Below are 19,804 nucleotides of genomic sequence, written 5' to 3'. Positions count from 1 at the left end.
TGTGAAAGGCACTCTTACTTTGATCACTGGTATCCTGATCTCCTTAAAAATCTGCTACTTTGGCATTATTTCAATAATTTCACAAGTTTAATTCAGCTCCATGGCAGAATCTATTACTCAAATCTAGTATTTAGCAGTCATTTATTTTCTACTGCAAATACTGTCTCATTTCAAAATAATCAATGTGAAATAAATCTTTTGCAACCCCAGACCACTTCAACTTTTCACGTGTTGCACAAATGTCTTTTTTTTTTAATGATTCAGATTGTCTTTTTGGTTTTTGTGGTGAATGTATGATTTTTATTGTGGCCAGATGCACCACATTTAATATTCTTCAGTTTTAGTTTATGACTGGTGGGAAAAACAGATAGATGTAATTCACTGAAAAAATTAATGACAAAAATTGCTACACATTTTAGGACCACACTGAAGTTCTTCCATGACCTATTTTCAAAACACTAACAGGGCGAGCAGCTAAAAGGAGGTTAGACTTGAAACCCACTGGTGAGCCATTCTGAACAATCAAATGGGAATGACTATTAAGGTCAACTTCACTACAAGGTATCTAGCCAAAACAGAGGAAAGTGCAAGAAATTTAGATACGTGCTTTAAAATCAAAGATAGTTTAACTTTTTGGAACAGGCTGTATGTAAATTAGCCCACAGATCAATAGAGCAAATTAGAATAAAAAGATATCACCAGTAAGTGCATAATATCCTTCAATCACTGACATTTTGCTAAGTGTTCTCAATGATTAGTATAAGATTTAAGTATCCAACAAGCCTGGTGCAAGACATTCTTATTGAATGGTGCACTTTAAGAACACATTAAAGGGGAATACAAAAGCAAAATACTGCAGATGCTGGAAGGAGACCAAACGGAGACTGGATGACCGCTTTGCAGAACACCTCCACTCAGTCCGAAAGCATGACCCCGAGCTTCCGGTTGCTGGCCATTTCAACACACCCCCCTGCTCTCATGCTCACATCTCTGTCCAGGGATTGCTGCAGTGTTCCAGTGAACATCAACACAAACTCGAGGAACAGCATCTCATTTACCAATTAGACATGCTACAACCTGCTGGACTGAACATTGAGTTCAATAATTTCAGAGCATGACGGGCCCCCCATTTTACTTTTATCTTTAGTTATTTTTTTCTTTTATTTTTTGAGTTTATTTTATTTTGGTTTGTTCAGTTTGTTTCTATTGTGCCTACCCACTGTTTTTTTCAGGTTTGTGCTTGTGGCTGTTCATTTTTCAGTCCATTAACACCCCATCTGTACTAATGCTTTGTCTTTCAGCACACCATTAACATATTGTTTGCCTTTGCTCCATGACCTTCTGGTCAGCTATTCTATGACCTTGTCCTATCAATACCTTCTCTTTTGTTACCTCTAGCCCCCACCCCCACTTTACTTGCTTAAAATCTTTTACATTTCTTATATCTGTCAGTTCTGAAGAAGGGTCACTGACCTGAAATGTTAACTCTGCTTCTCTCTTCACAGATGCTGCCAGACCTGCTGAGTTTTTCCAGCACTCTCTGTTTTTATTAAAGGGGAATATGTCTAGCCTAATAGTTTGCTGTAAAATATTTTTAAGACTCATCATTTTATTCTCCAAACTGTAACATTTCAGAATTGGCCTCAACTATAATGAATGATTTCACTTCAAGCAAACAATTCCGCAAGCAGGACCCTGAGCTTCCGGTTGCTTGCCATTTCAACACTCCCCCCTGCTCTCATGCTCATATCTCTGTCCTGGGATTGCTGCAGTGTTCCAGTGAACATCAACGCAAGCTCGAGGAACAGCATCTCATCTACCGATTAGGCACACTACAGCCTGCCGGACTGAACATTGAGTTCAATAATTTCAGAGCATGACAGCCCCCCATTTTACTTTCATTTTTAGTTATTTTTTCTTCCTTTTTTTTTTACATTTATTTTACATTTTTTACTAACTTTTTTTGCATTTATTTCATTTCATCTTAGTTTGTTCAGTTTGCTTACCCACTGTTTTTTTCAGGTTTGCACTTGCTGCTGTTCAATATTCAGTGTATTCACACCTAATCTGTACTAATGCTTTGTCTTTCAACACACCATTAACATATTGTTTGCCTTTGCTCCGTGACCTTTTGGTCAGCTATGTGGCCTGGTCCAATCTGCACCTTCTCCTTTGTTATCTCTTTCCCCACCCCCACCTCACTTGCTTATAATCTGTTACTTTTCTAATATTTGTCAGTTCCGAAGAAGGGTCACTGACCCGAAACGTTAACTCTGCTTCTCTTTCCACAGATGCTGCCAGACCTGCTGAGTGATTCCAGCATTTCTTGTTTTTGTTTCAGATTTCCAGCATCCGCAGTATTTTGCTTTTAATTTATTCATGTGTTATCCTTAAGAGATCCAACAAAAATCAGAAAAAATACTTAGTATGTTTGCAACTTTCAGAAACTTGATGTAATATTCATGCCACTACCTGTTCAAAAATGAGTGACAAATCAGATTTTTTAAAATTAAAGTGCACAGAAGTTAAGATTCAAATTTAAAATGGAAGGATGTCCTCCAGAGGGGGAGCAAACCAGTCTTGGCTGTATCATTTGGGAATAGTCATTTTCTGCATTCCATCACAGCCCAATCAAGGAACAGAAAATAAATCAATGCAGATTTCCCATCCTCCCAAACAAATCAGTGACATGACCTAGATTAGATAGCGTGCAAAGACAGTGTCTATTCAGCTGCTGTTGTCATTTTACTTACATAAATAAAATGAAACTTCCGGGTCGATCAGATGCATCTTCACAAATTCCATCAGTGCCCCAACTGTTGGGGGAAAAAAAAATTATATATATATTTTTAACAAAGCCTGGTCTCTGAAAAAGCTTCATTTATAGTTAAGTCGCACAAATTCCAATGAATCCCAGATAACAACTACTTTCTTAGAAACTTACATCATCGATGGAGGCCCTTTGCCTCATCTCGTTTATGCTAACTCTTTGAACAAGCGGTCGTGCATTGTCCCACATCCCCGCTTTTTGTCCATAACCCTGTAAATTCCTCATTCTCAAGCACCAACTCCCTTTTAAAACTAATTATTGAATCAGCTTCCCCACCTTTTCGGGTAGAGAGTTCCAGATCCTGAAAACTCGAGTGAAAAATTTCTAATCTCCCATCGAGATCTTTTACCAATGATTTTAAATCTATAACCTCTGGTTGCTGACCCACTCACCAGAGGGAATAGTTTTTCTTCTAACTACTGAATTAAAACCAATCATCTTGAAAAACTCTTCAGTCACTTCTTAATCTTTTCTGTTACTAGGAGAACAGTCCTAACTTTTCCAAACCCTCCTCACAACAGGCATTCCTCATCCCTGGTAATTTCCTGGTAAACGTCCTCTGTATCCTTTCTAAGGCCTTTACATCTTTCCTGAAGTGAGATGCCCAGAATTGTCCACAATACTGCAGCTGAGGCCTAACCAGTGATTTATCGAGCATGATCTCTTTGCTTTTATATTCTATTCCTCTGTTTATACTTTGGTGGTCTTAGGGTCTGCATAATAGCAAGTTTTACAATAATAAATAATGCAGCTGTTATTTAGGTCTATTGCTCTACATACAAATATCACATGCAATCTTTTAAGTTTTTTTTTTAAAGGGCCAAGTCACGTGAACACTTTTTTATATACCTAGGAATAGTCTCAAAAATGAGAGGTAATGTGATCTGTTTTTACTTTACTCTGGTTACTGCCTGTGCGGAGTTTGCAAGTTCTCCCTGTGTCTGCGTGGGTTTCCTCCGGGTGCTCCGGTTTCCTCCCACATGCCAAAGACTTGCAGGTTGATAGGTTAATTGGCCTTTATAAATTGCCCCTAGTATAGGTAGGTGGTAGGGAAATATATAGGGACCGGTGGGGATGTTATTGGAATATGGGATTCGTGTAGGATTAGTATCAATGGGTGGTTGATGGTCGGCACAGACTCGGTGGGCCGAAGGGCCTGTTTCAGTGCTGTATCTCTAAACTAAAGTGAATAGATTTATTCACTCTAGGTCTTTCTCCCTTGCAGAACAGAATATAGATAATAGCAAGTGTGCAATAAGTAGCGGCAGGCACTGAAATCATTTTTATCTAACAACTTGAATCATTCACATAAATGATGAGAATTTTATATGAAGCTACAGCATTCAATTTGTAAGCACTAAATCCCCATTTTCCTTGTATTATTTATTTTACCTCATTCAAAATGACTGGATAGTTCAATTTTTTTCAGTGCAAACATAACTTCAACGTATCATGAGTAGACTGTATAGCAGAACACGGTCAAACTTCATTTGTGAATTCAGGTCAATCTATTCCTAACTCACTTTTGGCCTGATTAAAATCGATTTTGTAATTTCAGCTTTAAAATAACCCTATCTGAAAATACAACACCACTATGAATCATGTTTGTGCAGAGACTGGATTAAAGGCTCAAATGAGACTAAATACAAGGACTTTTTTTTCTCAGAATAGCTATTTGGAGTTAGTTACATCCAGAGTTACTACTACTGCACCTCAACATTTTCTATCAATCTGCAAGCAACACCAGCAGAAAAGTTTTACCATCCATTTCTTGTGCCTATGCATCACCTGGAACACCACCTAATGTGTAAAAGCTTAAATGTAGAGATAACCATTAAACTGGCTGGCATACTGAGTTAGTTCATCAACCATTCATTTTGATATTTAAATTCAAATGCAGCCCAATCTGATCCCTTTGTTGGGTGCAAATGCTGCAATGCAAAGGGAGATTATGTAGTCTCAACTGTTAGTGGGCTCACAGTACAGAAACTGGTGTGTCAAATTTGCACCTCATGGGAATCCCATTTAGAGGACAAAGGGACAACTGAAAAGGGAAACTGATCAATGTATTTTGGTGTTACAGCAGATTTTCTTCATACATTTAGGTTTAAGCAAATTGTTACAGGAGAGGAAAGGGAACTATGTACCAGACCTTTCTTTCTTGGGAATGCTAAAAATGAGAAAATATTCTATTCTCCAGCACTCACCTTGACAAACAAGATTTGAATTTCTCTATGAATACCGCACCACAAACTCTGTGGGAGGGTGTGGTCTATCATCCTGAAAACCTCCCTTGCCAAATGAAGCATTAAACTACTGAAAAGTGTTCCATCAGCTATTGGCAGAATTTTCTCAAAGTGTAGTCTAATTTAAATAAGTGAGATATGAGATCAGAATGCATCATCGTGGCAGCATTCTAATCGGATTCAGAAGGATGTGGATTCAAGCCTGACCATGAGCGTATAATTGAGTGCATCATTCTGAGGTAGTACTGAAAATGTGTCATCTTTTGGATGAGGCATACAGTTAAGACCCAATATGCTTGTGCAGATGAACAGAGATCTGTTCGAACAGTTATTCTGAGAGCAGGAAGGTTCTCCTGGTGTCCTTGTCAATATCTCGCCCTCAACCATCACCAAAAAAGCAGATTAACTGGCTTCCTCTTAGCTGTTTCCAAAGTCTTGAGCACATGTTCCAGGGTGAGATTAAGTGCATTACAAGAGGGAGTGCTGCAATGTCACATGCATTGCCTTTTGGCTGAGGCATTCAATTGAGGGCCGATCATTCCTCTCGAGTAGATGTAGCTCCATTCAATAAAAGAACAGAGGTGTTCTACTAGCATCTTAACATTTATCCCTCAACCAACTCCACCAAAAACAGATGATCTGGTCATTTATTTCACTATTTGTGGGGCCTCGCTGCGTGCAAATTGGCTATCGCATTCCCCTACAACTGACTACATTTAAAGGACTTAACTGGCTTTCAGGCAGTGTTGGAGCATCTTCAGGTGTGAAAGATGCTATATAAATGCACTTTTGTTTTAAACCGAGATGCTTTCTGTTCACAATGCATCTTTCAACTTTAACACTTATGGCTTATTTCATCATAATTTTGGAAAATTAATTTAACACACCTGCTCCGAGTTGTTTGTATTTCAATAGCTAATATATAACCTAGTATTTGTCGAGAAGTGCTGCATCTCTGTTTGTCTTCAACAAACTGCTATTACGCAATGATTTATCTTGTATTAAGAATACAACTGGAGGAGAGAAACATCTTAGGAATTTTTTTTAATGATAGTTACTGGAAGTCTCTAATAAAACCCAAATAATACAACACTAAGAGAATAGACTTCAAAGGCAAGTGGAAGTTCACTAACTGTCTGACCTATTTAACCATTTAAGGGATTTACAACTTTTATATAGCACACAATTTCTTTCACATTAAAGGTACTCCATATTTCAAACAGTAATTCTGCTGCATAAAAGTTTTAATAAGATATTCTTGGAATAACATTGAAAATTGAATCTAGATCTATCCTATGTGTTGTCACTGCAACGTTCAAGTTAGATACATTAACAGTTACTTGCCAGACTGAGACACTGCTTGGTTATTTATCGGCAAATGCAGTGTTTGCTGCAGTATTTACCCTATTTTAAAGAGAAATTCTTGTCATTCTTCTATTACACAACTGATGGCATCTGCTTATAGAAAAGCTGCTCTTGTAGCAACTCCAGTGCCCACATGAGTACATACAAGTTGTATAAATGAAATATTTGATTCAAATTTCCATATAATAAAATCTAACTAGAAATTAAGAACATCTTTCCCAACATGAAAAAGATGCTGATGTTCAGCTCATTTTGCAGTAGGGAGGAATTAAAAATGGGACTAAATCCTCTTGTGTACATGCAGAGTTGCAATTTGGATGATTTCCAAATGAAAGGGAAGATTGATCTTAACAGAGCTTTGCAAGTAATAAACTTTCTGAACAGAAATGTAGTCTTAGTTAAAAATATGCATAATGCATTGTAAAGTTTGTTTGTTACACATGCTCCACATAAACAGCTCTGATTTGAAATCAATTTCTCTGATTCAGAGCTACCCAGCCTTTTACTCCTTCATTGTTTAATAAAAATTATATTTCCTCAAACATTCAGCTATCTATATACTAGTAAGAACCCGATAAGTTTAACAGTCTTACACAGCATTTAGTGCAGAAGCAGGCCATTTGGCTCAAAAGATCCATGCCTGTGTTTATGCCCCACACAAAGCTTCCTCTCACTCTACTTCATCCAACCCCTATCAACCTATCTCCCTATTGTTTTCTCTCTCGTGTTTATCTATCTTCCCCTTAAATACATCTGTTAATTGCCTCAATCACTCCATATAGCAGAGTTCTACGTTCTAACGACTCTCTAGGTAAGTAAGTCTCTCCTGAATTCCCTATTGGATTTATTAGTGACTATCTTATATTTATGGCTCCTAGTTCTGGTCTCCCCCACAAGCGGAAATAGCTAACAATGAACCTAGAAGAAAAAGGGAGACACTGAAGAACTGCAGAGAACAACATGGGATTGGTACTTAGTGGCAAGAGTTAGGGGGGAGGGGGGGAAAGGACTGGATAAACATCAACATTTCAGCCTGAGAGAGACCTTAGAGGTATATAAGAGTAGTTATGGAATGGAAAATTTAAACCCAGAATATTAATTTGCAATAAAGTTGCACGAGTAGGAGAAGGGGACACAATTCAATCTAGTAAAAGGTATATTTAAGAGTGAGATTTCAGAAGTATTTCTTCACACAAAGGGCTGAATTTTGTTGAGCTCTGTGGCGGAGGGGGTGGCCAGAAGACCACAGCGGCAGCGACCCGCCACAGAGCCCAATTCCGGGATTTCCAGGGCCGGTCTTCCCAGCAGTGGTGAGGCTCCATGGCGGCTCCTCTCCACCATTCAGCGAAGGGACCCGGCGTTAAATATTTAAATGAACCTCATGAATACATTTGCTACAATTCCCTGTAATCTTACCAGCTGTGCAGTATCTTCCGTGCGACAAGCGGCACTCACGCACTTTCACTTTCCAGTCCAGAGAAAGCTGGCATCACCAAGATGGGGCAGGGGGGAAACTTTTAGGATTTTTATTGTAGTGGGGGGGCGAGGGTCAACTCTGCATTTCTAGTGTGTGTGGGGGGTGGGGGAGAGAAGGGGTGACCTCTGCACTTTGTGCAGTTTGGGGGTGGAGAGGTCAAAGGTCAAATCTTCACTAACGTTTTGGGGAGGGTGGGGGAGAGAACTGGGGACAATTTATTTTCATTGTATGGTTCAGACTTGTTTACAGTGTAGTTGCGGGGGGGGGGGGGGGGGGGGGGGGGGGAAGGTAACGGTGTTCATCTGTGCAGGATGGCAGTCCTTAAAAAATGGCACCAGCACCTGCGCAAAGGCAGCTGACACCATTCACTGCATCGCAGAGCCCGCCCCCACTGTGATTTTGGGGGGGGGTGGGGGGGGGGGGCCTGCCCTACATATTTAACTGAGCTGCCATGCACTAGATCGTGGCAGCATAAGGGCAGTCACTTTTTTCTGCCAGGAACTCAGTCCAAAGTGTGATCGAGATATGCAGTTTAGAGGCAAAAACTCTGGAATCATTTAGATGCTAAAATAGGAGTGGAGGTGGGGGCAGGTGTAAGTAACATCATCTGGACAGATTAATTAAGCTTAGTTGTAATTATCTTGAGTCCTTATGACTTCAAATTCCTTGCACGTATCCCCCAAAACTACATTCAACAGATTTCTATTTTAACGCTGGATGGACGAACGAGGTAAAATGAAAAGGAGCAGGACATGAAAAGTTTATTGAAGAATTTCCATTTGTTTCCTGTTTCTTTGTGATTTAAATATTTATATTTTAAACACCTGTTATACGGATGATAAACAAATGCATGTCAAATCCAATACCCAAGCTTCAACAGATATATTGCACATGTTTTGAACCTAAAGGAGAAGTGTTATGTACTACAAGACTCAGGGATGTGCACTTTTTAAAAAAGTTCCAAAACTTAACAAGTTATGTGATGTTTTATTAGGTCGATACCCAACACCCCTCCAAACACAAGTTTGTTATGCTTTCCCTCCCTCATCACATATCACCTACCCCAACTTCCCAATTTAGAAACCTACCAATGCCACTTTGTAATCTTGTTCTGGAAGATGCACTGTGTCCCAGGACACCTTACCCTCTGATTTTACTTCCTCACTGATCGGAAACACTTCACCTCCGACACATTCTCCCAAAAGCATGGCCAAGAAGAGGAGATCATCTTGTAGGTAATAGGCTAATTTTCTATGCAAAGATAAGACCACCTAATTTTATATATTAACTTGGCCACTGGTAACCTCAATGTGCATGTTAAAGCAGAAGACTCTCTACAGGTCTATTTAAATACATCTCAGTGTCACACCTACTACTACCATCACCACCAGCATAAAGTACCTGTGTACAACAAAGACTAGTATAAAGTAACCAGGTTGGTGAATGAGCAAGATGAAGAAAGTTATACAAACTGGTCAGCCTCAAGGTGACATGTTCATGATGAAAACAGAAGCTGGTGAACCAGCTTTTTTGTTCAATGCCTCCACAAAATTTCACAAGTTTGGTAAATGTACTCAAACGATTTCACAGAGGTCCAAAATTTAACTATGACCTGTAAAGGACATTACAAATTTATCGTATTTCCTTTAAGATACATAATCAAGGTATGAAAAAATAATCTGAATTTATTATACTGATATTATTCATCTATCACAAATTTAATCCAGAGTGCGATGGGTGAAATTATTTGTACAAGTGCTGCCAGCTCCTTGTGTTTATGATGCAACCATATAAATGTTCCAAAATTGCAAATTTTAACTGGTTGGCAATATTTCTAAAGCTGTATTTTTAAATCAGTAACAGTCAGGTTTGTAAAGTTGGCCCACTGCCAAAATGGAGTAAGTTTAGAAAGATTGGTCTTTTACTAACTTCAGCTGGAAAAGTAGCAAGAGGATGCACACAGGTAAATTGTGTTTTTAGAATTTATACTAGCAGTTTAGGATTAATATTGCAGTAAATATTGGGATGTGAAACACACAATACCAGGTATAAAATCCACTTCCACGTGCAGTGGTTGGCCAGAGTGAGAGTATGTGCCTGGTCTTCACTGCATTTCCTTAACAAAACTAAAATAGAAAGACAGAGTAAATTCACCTGTTTCAAGAGGTCTGAAGAAACCTTGCAAGACATGTCTATCAGGAAACTGTACTCTTAGAACAACCTATTTAATCAAAGAAAAAGGCAAAATTAAAGTCAAAATTGTTTAAGTTATATGAAAACATTTGGGTAACTGAAGTACTTCTTTTAAGCTTTTTATACAAGTATATAGCAAAATATCATTAAAAAATATTATAGGCACCATATTGCCAGCTTTTATACAAAAAAACTACTGCAGTTCATCTTTGTCATTCTATTCAGATAAACTAATTAAGGTGTGGTCCTGTTGCTTTCAAGTAGGGAGAATCCCAACTAATACCCCTGGCCTGACTGAGAGTTGTTCTGAACCAGACTGGCAAAAGAAACATTTCAAAGCTCACACCACCTCATCTCAAACAATAGATAAGGCCACTTTGCATACTTGCACACTTTTCGGACTCCAAATAATCCTTCCCATCTTGTGCTTACCAAGCTAGTGAAAGCAAAGTGACTGTAGAACAGAATAGTGAGGGCAAGAGGAAGGCAAGAAAATATTTGTAAGACAGTGCTCTTCCGTAGATGAGAATAAAGAAACTAGCAAACAGTAGCACAAGTTTGAGTACTTCAGTTATTGATTTGCTTGCATCTGGTGATGGAAAAACATTTGAGGAGCAGCAGAAAATACTGTAAAGATTAAACCAATACTGTAGCTATGAGTTTGTTTAGATATGTTGGGCTGAAGTTCATAAGCGCCGCCTTTCTTGGCGACAAGCTTGGAAGGCGGCGCGGCGCATGTGAGACTTGCGCGCTGCTGAGCCCCCATGATATTTTGTGCGGGGGCTCATTTAAATGGAGGGGACGAACAGCCGCCCCCAATAATGTAGAGGGGCGGCTGCTCTGTCCCCGGCAATGGCATCTGGCGCCACCGTGCAGGCACCATTTTTAAAAGGCTTCAAGCTCTGACAGTTGATGTAAAATTTTTGAAGAGACCAGCACATGAAATCTCAATAAAAACAGTAAATTGATCAAAGCCCCTCTTGCACTGTCCACCAATGCTCAAACAATACATTTATATCTCTCCACCCCCCCCCCCCCCTCAAAAAAACCATTTTTGCCGGTCCCAATCTTTCACCCCCAAACTTTATAATCTTTGCCCTTCAATCCCTTCCCACCATCCCCTCAACCTTTAGAATCAGTTTTTCCCACTCCCCCACATCTCCTGCCCTGAAAATTTCACTCTCCCCCACCCCCACCGCCTTCCCACCAGTGTCAGGCCTCGGATCTCGGAACAGAGATCCAAAGTTGCAGGAGTTCCGCCCACCGGCCAGAATATTGGCGTGTGACCGCCATCGGGACCAGGTAAGTTTATTTATATTCATTTCCATTGATGTTAATATGTAAATGGATGGCGGGGGGGGGGGGGGGGGGAGGTGTGGAGAAGAGGCCTCACCGCCGTTGGTAAAATGCGGCGGGGCCTTCCTGGGATCAGGGGCCATGGCGGGTCTCTCTTGCAATAATTTTTCAGCACCCACCCCCCACCGTCCCTCATGACCCCTGATGTCAGAGGGCTGGTGAAATTCAGCCCATTATTTGGGATAGCCCAGAACGTTCTCTCTGCCTTCTGTAAATTGATGACATAAGTGATTTCATAACACACACTCACACACACAGAGTCATGGTACAATTTTTATTTTAAAAATTTGCTAAATGTTTCAGCTTTGTTTTTAAGACAACATTCAATATTACGTTTGGATTACTTGAAATGGCATCACTTTTCATGTCCCTTTGCAACTTCACGCTAAATTCTTTGCCTGAAATGAATTAATTTCGCAAAATTGTTTTACCACTCTATGACAAAGACTTTTTAATCGGAGTATCAAACATGCTTTATAAATAAGATTAGTCTCTGTAGTTTATACACAACACTCAATAGAAAACTTGAAAGTAATTTGGAAAAGGTTCCTGAATATCAGAAGAACATTACAACTGATCCCATTTCACTCTGGCCAAAAGCATTCCACAGGAAACCTTCCTCATAACATAAAGCAGGCTGGATCATCTATGTCTATACTTATCCTTATAACCTACAGTTCAATTTTTAACCAGATGTTTGGTTTTGAGGCCTTAATATAGTCTTCACTATATTATATAGTCACTTTTGACAGTACACTCCATTCATCTAATAGGTAATGTAAAAAAAGTTATTTTAATCACTATTAACTGAATATTTTGTACGGAAATGACTTGGCTCTGTCCGTATTATTCACGCTTTCCAACATTTTAAATACTGAATGGTCTTTCAATTTTCTTTCCTATAAGAAACTTCATCTACTCAGACAGACAAGTGGTCAATGTAAAGAAAAATAAAAGCTTTTGTAGGTGAAAGTAATAGGACAGTCAAAGAAGGATGGGGCTACTTGAGTTGAAGGGGGTCAGATTGTACTTGAAAGCAAAGAAATCGCAGATATGTTTCATAAGTATTTTGTTTCCTTTTTTAAAAAAAAAGGAAAAGAAAATGGGACCTGGAGGACAGCCTAACGCAAGGTGGAATGGTCACTGCTGGAAATAAATATTCAAATACATATTGTATTGGGAAACATGAGAACATAAAAAATAGCGGTGTGAGTAGACCATACAGCCCATCCAGCAGCTCCATCGTTCAATATCATGACTGATCTTGGGTTTCAATCCACTTTCCCACCCACTTCCCATGTCCCTTGATTTTCTGAGGCACCAAAAATCTGTCCATCTCAGCCTTTAAATATACTGTATGATGGAGCATCCACAACCCTCTGAGGTAGAAAATTCCAAAGAGTTACAACCCTTTGAGTGAAGAAATTTCTCATCTCAGTCCTAAATGATCATCTCCTTATCCTGAAACTGTGCCCTGTTGTTCTAGATTCCCCAGGCAGGAGAAACAGCATCTCAGTATCTACCCTGTCAAGCCCCTTCATAATCTTGAATGTTTCAATGAGATCACCACTCATTCTTCTAAACTCCAAAGAATATAGACCCGATTTACTCAGCTCATCATAGGACAACCCTCTCATCCCACGGACCAAGCTAGTGAACCTTCTCTGTACTGCCTCCAATACAAGTATATCTTTCCATAAATACTGTTACAAGGCTTTGTTTTATATTAAAACCTTAGAATTGTGTGTGTTTTTTAAAAACTGGAAAAGGATTTTTCAGTGGACATTGATTGCTGAAACTTGGTAGGTTTGGACTGAGTGAAATACACAGATTGCAAGGCACCCGTTTCCAAACAATGCAGCAGGGGAATGGCAGGTCAAGATTTATGATTGTAATGTGACTTGATTGTTGAAGTTAGTTTCACTTTTGAATTGAAAAGGACCAGCGAGTTGGACAAGGAACAAACTTTTTAAATTTGGCGGTGACCTGCGTGGAGACTAGAGAAAAAAGATCTCTCTCTCTAAAGGAAACCTGCATCTTTTGAAAAGAAGTCCTGCACTTGAAAGGTAGCAGATTCCTATTGCCTCCTGTCTTTGAAGAATTCCTACATCCAGTGTGGTTCCTGTTGCCTCCTGCATTTTGGGAAATGCTGGAACTTGCAGAAAGCTTCTACTGCTGGACTGCTGTTTTAAAACCGAAGCAGACCGGTTTCTGAACCCCTGCTGAAAGACCTGTGTGACGCCTGCTGCAGACAAATTTCTTTGAATGCCTACCCATCACTGACTGTTCATCAACCTCGCCTGGTGAGACTTCGAGTGGCATCAGACTATTCCACTCTGGGACATCTCACCATACCGAAAACATCCTACCAGAACATGATAATTATTTTATTTTTTCCTTTTTATTCCTAAGAAACAGTTGTAAACCAAAAATCTTTTTCCCTGGTTAACTTTTTTTTTGAATGTATGTGTGCATGAGGGCTAGGAAGAATCAGTTTTTAAAAATCTTTTCATATATAGATTTATCTCATTATTGTTTTAGACTTATTTCTTTTCTAATAAATAGTTAATGATGTTGTTAATAAAACCTGGCTTAGTGTGCTTTATTCTGGGGGACAAATAGAGTGTCTAATTTGGTTATTTTTTCAGTAGGTGGGAAACTTTATTGATATGCTGCGACCTGAATTAACAGTGCATTACTCCCGCATTGGTTGTAATATATTAACTGGGGGCTCTTGCGGGATCAAAATCCAACACTAATAACAGTAATTGTGAGGGGAATAATAATTGGAAGAGAAAAATAAAGGAACCAGGTTTCTTGTGTAATAGGGTAAAGCCTACACCATCAGAATGGCATTGGCAGTTGCTGCACCTTCTCTGGGAAAGAAGAATGTGTCCCTCAGTGACCTGAAAACTTTAACCAAGATTAAACTAAAAGATTTGGCAGCACATTTGGGGTTAGAATTGAAATCAGGTGCTAAAAAAAGCAGAGATAATTGACATAATAGCCCAACATCTGAAATGGGAAGATGATAGTAAATCAGAGGGTGATGCAGCTGAATTGGCTAAAATTTAGTGACAAATGAAACAACTTGGGCAGAAATAAGAAATAGCTATAAAAAAATTTGAACTTTGGAGAGAAAGCGAAAGAGAGGGATTTTAGGTTAAAAGAAATGGAACTAAGACAGAGGGGTAGTCTTGACTCTAGGGAAAATTCTGGTCAGGAAGAATCTGAATCCAGCCCAGGACCCAGCGAAAAGCTGTTTAAATTTATACAGGCTCTCCATAATTTTGAAGCAAGGGACGTACAGGCATGTCTCATTTCTTTTGAAAAAATAGCCAACAAGTGAAATGGCCAAAGGAAAGCTGGACACTACTTATGGTTGATGGGCAGAGCTCATGAAGTTTATGCCATGCTTTCTGAAGAGGTTTCTGCAGATTATGAGATGGCAAAAAAGGCAATTCTTGCTGCGTATGAGTTAGTCCCTGAAGCTTACTGTCAGAAGTTTCGGAACCTCTGGAGATTGGCTGGGCAATGTAGTATTTGAGAGGGTAAAGCAAATTAATTTTCATCGTTGGATACGGGCAGCAAAGATGGAAACCACGTACGAGAACCTTAAAGAATTGATTTGCTTGGATGGGTTTAAAAATTCAATTTCTTCAGTAGTGAGAACTCATGTAGAGAACCAGAAAGTTTCAAAAGCCAGACAAGCAGCTGAAATCGCTCATGATTTTGAGCTTGCGAATAAGCAGTGCCAGAGGGTCCATCGTCACCTCATACTTCTACACCCTACACCAGTGCGGACACTCTCACCTCCGCGTGGTGGCATCCTGAGGACAACCGCCGATGTCACCCCTAGGCAAGGGGCAGCAAGGTCAGCAGACAGCCTTTACCTCAGCTATACAGGGGGAGCACCTCATAAGAACTCACATAAGAGAATAAAGACGTGCACACAGAATCACGAGGTTATCACAGGTGATTGTCTTTCACCAGCAAAGGGCAGGGTCTGTTGTGAATGTAAATAAATCATTTGTTAAGCATAGACTACCTCCCTTTCTTTTCTGACAAGCCTTTGGGCACACAACCTGGTGAGCACAGAACACACACACCCGAGCAGCTGATGGAGGCTGATACAGCTCAGGCCACTGACAGTCAAGACGACTGTGGGAGGTCAGCCCATGCTGAGTCCCAGGCTCATTGAAGTGTCTCTGGTGTTGCCAGCATCATGGGAAATATTGCAACGAGAGGTGAAGCAACATCTGGTTGAGGTGCCAGAGGTTATGCATGCCCAAGTGTGGACGATGCAGGAATCCATCCATGCCTTGTGCTTAGCATTGAGACTGGTGCACGAGTGGCGTCCTCCATTGAGAGACTGGTGGTACTGATGGAGAGCCACATCCAGCAAAGCATTCAGCGTCTGCAGGATATTCATACAGACCTACATACCCCTATCTTGACCATGAGCTCAAGTCAGCAGTGGCAAGGCGAGAGGGGGACAGGGGACCTGGAGTCATCACTGGGTCCTCTTCACTCTCAGGTCAGCAGGGAGGCAAAAGTTTGTCTTGCTAGGGTGAAGGAATGGCTGCTTCCCATAGCTGAAGGCTCCTCTCAGGGAGGGATGCAGGGAGCTGCTCCTCTGCCAGCGACGCCAGATTATCCTCCATCCCTGCCGACAGAGGGTGATACAGTTTCTGTGCAGGAGACTCTCAGCATGACGAGGCCCTCCATCATAAGGCATCCTGAGGACAACTGCCGATGTCACCCCTAGCCAAGGGGCAACAAGGTCAGCGGCCAGCCTCTACCTCGGCCGATGACACAGGTGGTAGCACCTCGTAGGAGCTCACATAAGGGAATAAAGACATGCACATAGAATCACAAAGTTATCATGGGTGATTGTCTTTCACCAGCAAAGGGCAGGGTGTGTTGTGAATGTAAATAAATCATTTCTGTTAAGCACAGACTAGCTCCCTTTCTTTTCTGTCAAGCCTTTGGCCCTTTGCTGCAACCCAGCCTCTGAAGAGGCTGGATGCGAAACATGGTGCGAGGGGTCAACTCTGAAGCCTGGTCAGCTCTGTGCTGTGCGAATAGTCAATAAACCAGTGCATCCTTACGAAAGGAATCTGACAACATGGCTGCATAAAGATGGGTCTTTATTGGTCAAGCTACAACTGGCAGTTAGGATCAAAGAAAACAAGAATGTATAAGAGCATCACGAGCCTCCCGTCCCTTGCACATATGTCATGGCCAGTCTCTTCTTGTTCCTGGGGTCCTTCCTCTGGCCTGGCTTGCCCATCTTCCCCCTCCATATCCTCATCATCCAAGGAGGCAGCTCACTTCTCATTTTCCTCTTGCTCATTAGTTCCCATCTCTGCAGGGCCAGGTTGTGCAGTGGACAGCAGACCACGACAATACACAAGACCCTCGGTGGAACATACTGAAAGGCTCCACTGGGCTGATCTAGGCACATGAATCTCATCTTGAGCAGACCAACAGCTCCATGGTAGCTCAAGTCACATAGTAAGAATTGCACTTCTCCTCTGCACGAGTGTGGGTTCCTCACAGGCATCAGTCGCCTCATCTTCAGCTGGTAGCCTTTGTCACCAAGGATCCATCCCTGAAGACAGGAGGGAGACCGGAAAAGATGTGGCACCTGGGACTGACTCAAAATGTAGGCATCATGACAACTTCCTGGGAAGTGTGCACGGACCTGCAGAATCCATTTACGGTGGTCGCAGACCAGTTGCACATTGTGGGAGTGGAAGCCCTTCCTGTTGAAGGCAGCTGCTGGCTGCTGTGCAGAAGCCTTGATGGGCACATGTATGCAGTTGATGACACCCCGCACCTGGGGGAATCCAGTGATGGCCCAGAACTCGATGGCCCTCTCGGCTCAAGAGTCGGAATCTGTGCAAAAGCGCAAGTAGTCGCCAGCCCTCCTGAAAAAGGCTTTCGGGACCTCCTCAATGCACTGATGGGCTGCTGACTGCGAGATGCTACACATGTACCAAGTGGATCCCTGGAATGATCCAGAGGCGTAGAAGTTCAGCGTCGTGGTGACCTTCAGGGCCACTGACATCAGATTCCCACCAAGTCCCCTGCAGTTCGACCTGCATCATGGCGTAAAGGTCTATGACAGCCTCCCTGGAGAGGTGGCGTCTTCGTTGGCACTGTCTCTGATGTATGCAGCGAGTTGAGCCTTGACCTGTAGATCCTCTCTGTAGGGTACCTCCTTCTGCGTGGGGCAGCTCCCTCTCTCCTCTGCGCCCTCTGGAGACCCCTCCTGACCCACCTTTGCACTTAGAGGTGGTTGCGATGCCACTGCAGGTGCCTGGTCCTCTCTCCGACTCTGCTGCCCCTTATCTTCAACAGCGTCCTTGAAGCCTGGATGAATGACGCCCACGAAAGGCGGCCTCTCTCTGAATCAAAGTCCTTCCCTACCAGCGCCACCCCTCCCCCACCCCACCTTCTTGCCCCACTTTGAGACTTGCTCAGATGTTACTTACCCATTGCCCCCCTACAATGGGCATCTCTCCATCCCTGCAGTTCAAACAACCATACCCTTCACTTCTCACGCAATGCGCGATGCCTTCCCTTTGTCACCCTGCAAAGCCCTCGATGGTTGCCCTCCCGATAGCCTCCCCTAGTAGGCAGCCATGCTCTCCTGCCTCCATGTCACCTCCTTTAAGGAGACGAGCCTCTGAAGCCCCGTGAAACCTGCATACTGTTCGTTAAATCCAATCCGGACTTTAAAATCGCTTTCAATTGGCCTCTAAAGTATCTTAATTACCTGCCTTCCGCGTCACCATCAGACTCCCGCACTCCATCTTTGCCCCTATAGAGAAAATCGGGAAGGGACTTCACAATGTCGGACTTTCTGTCCAACATGTCCCATCCCGATTTTATGTCCCCCATGCCTCCATTCCCGTCCACATCCTTCCCGTAAAATTCAGCCCTTTAATCACTAGAAGAATGAAGGAGAGGTTAGAAATAATGTTTTCACACGGAAGTATGAACGTTTTTACCACAAATATTCTACCAAATGTCTTAATCCTAAAAATTACCAATTCATGATAGTTACTGACTGAGGTGTGATTTTACTATTTTTCATTCAACAGGACAATCACTAACCTTAGGGTAGCGCTCCGTCTTATCTTTCATTTGAGATTCTCTCATAGAGTTTGTCATCAATGGAGCCTCTTCAAGACGTCGCCTGAGCAGAAACAATGAAATATTTACTAAAAATTTACCAGTTTTTTCACTTCCCTTCCGAATGATGTCAACCCCTTGCAAGATTCCATAGGAAGGTAATTTAAACAGGCGGTGTGTTATAGTCAAGTCTGATCCTATTCTCACCTCACATACAATAATTGATTATTTCCAGTTATACAGACTATAACAAGATAAAATTTACACTTGTGTTTAAATGTATTTTAGTAAAATAAAATCACATCTTCAAAAATCAGTAATCACTTACTAATTCAGGAGTCAAACAATTTATCTCAATAAATGGTTAAGGATCAGTATCTTCAGGAAAGTAACGGCCTTAATACCCATATTGGTGTCCTATATATTACAACCACAAGAACAGAACAGATTCTGATTGCAGCTATTTAGATGGAATGCATTTGATCCCTCCTCTTGTCTAGAAGCTGTTCTTTCACTTATGAAAGGTTTTGGAGTTGAGATTTTTTTCTTCAACAGTTTGAGTTTTCTTCTGTTCCATACATTTTCATCTGCCCCATCTGGGTTTACATCAGAAAACCTAAAGCATAGCTGCAAACTACACATCAGATTGAATGCGTTGGGATAGAAATTGGGACTACATGAACTCAGTATCTGTGACGAATTGTCTATCCAAATGGCAACAGAAAGCAAGACTAAAATATGGTAGATTCAAGTTTTTATTAATACGTTTCCTCAATTGTTCCAGTTCAACACCTGATTTAGGAAGCGCTCACTAGAATTGTAAAAGTGTGACTGAGCCCCAAACCACCATCTTTGCAACATTGATTAATACAACTGCAAAGTTAACTAAGTATTACTCCTCATAATACAAGCCCATATTGCCATATCTATGCCTATGATGTACACAGATACCTCAATGCTCAAATACTGGGTTGCTTTTCATCTTATGCCAGGCCAAATGCAGTTTTTTTTTTAATGCTGCATCCTCCAGATCTTAATCTTCACCTTTTATTTCCAAATCTAATCTTCAACACAAATTAAACAGATACTCTATATATAAAGATACTCTAAAATAAAACATATAATAGTACAACCGATAGACAGGAGCAAGTTACAGGCTGAGAAATAATTGAGGGGTTCAGGCAGTTTACATGT

General features: G+C 41.2%; 1 protein-coding gene across 3 annotated transcripts in view; it reads right to left on the bottom strand.

The window, feature by feature from the left end:
- The window catches only part of aspscr1 (ASPSCR1 tether for SLC2A4, UBX domain containing), a 255,059-nt gene that overhangs the window by 87,938 nt on the left and 147,317 nt on the right, over positions 1-19,804 (bottom strand). For all 3 annotated transcript variants that reach the window (XM_068058424.1, XM_068058425.1, XM_068058423.1), the window contains 3 exons: positions 18,593-18,674; positions 10,073-10,139; positions 2,754-2,816 (listed from right to left, as the gene is read on the bottom strand). In XM_068058424.1, coding sequence (XP_067914525.1) covers positions 2,754-2,816; positions 10,073-10,139; positions 18,593-18,674 — 212 coding nt within the window. The remainder of the gene's footprint in view (positions 1-2,753; positions 2,817-10,072; positions 10,140-18,592; positions 18,675-19,804) is intronic.

The sequence above is a fragment of the Heterodontus francisci genome, chromosome 26 (genome assembly GCF_036365525.1).
Source record: "Heterodontus francisci isolate sHetFra1 chromosome 26, sHetFra1.hap1, whole genome shotgun sequence".
NCBI lineage: Eukaryota > Metazoa > Chordata > Chondrichthyes > Heterodontiformes > Heterodontidae > Heterodontus > Heterodontus francisci.
Note: the sequence above shows the minus strand (reverse complement) of the source record. Positions and strands in the feature narration are given on the sequence as shown.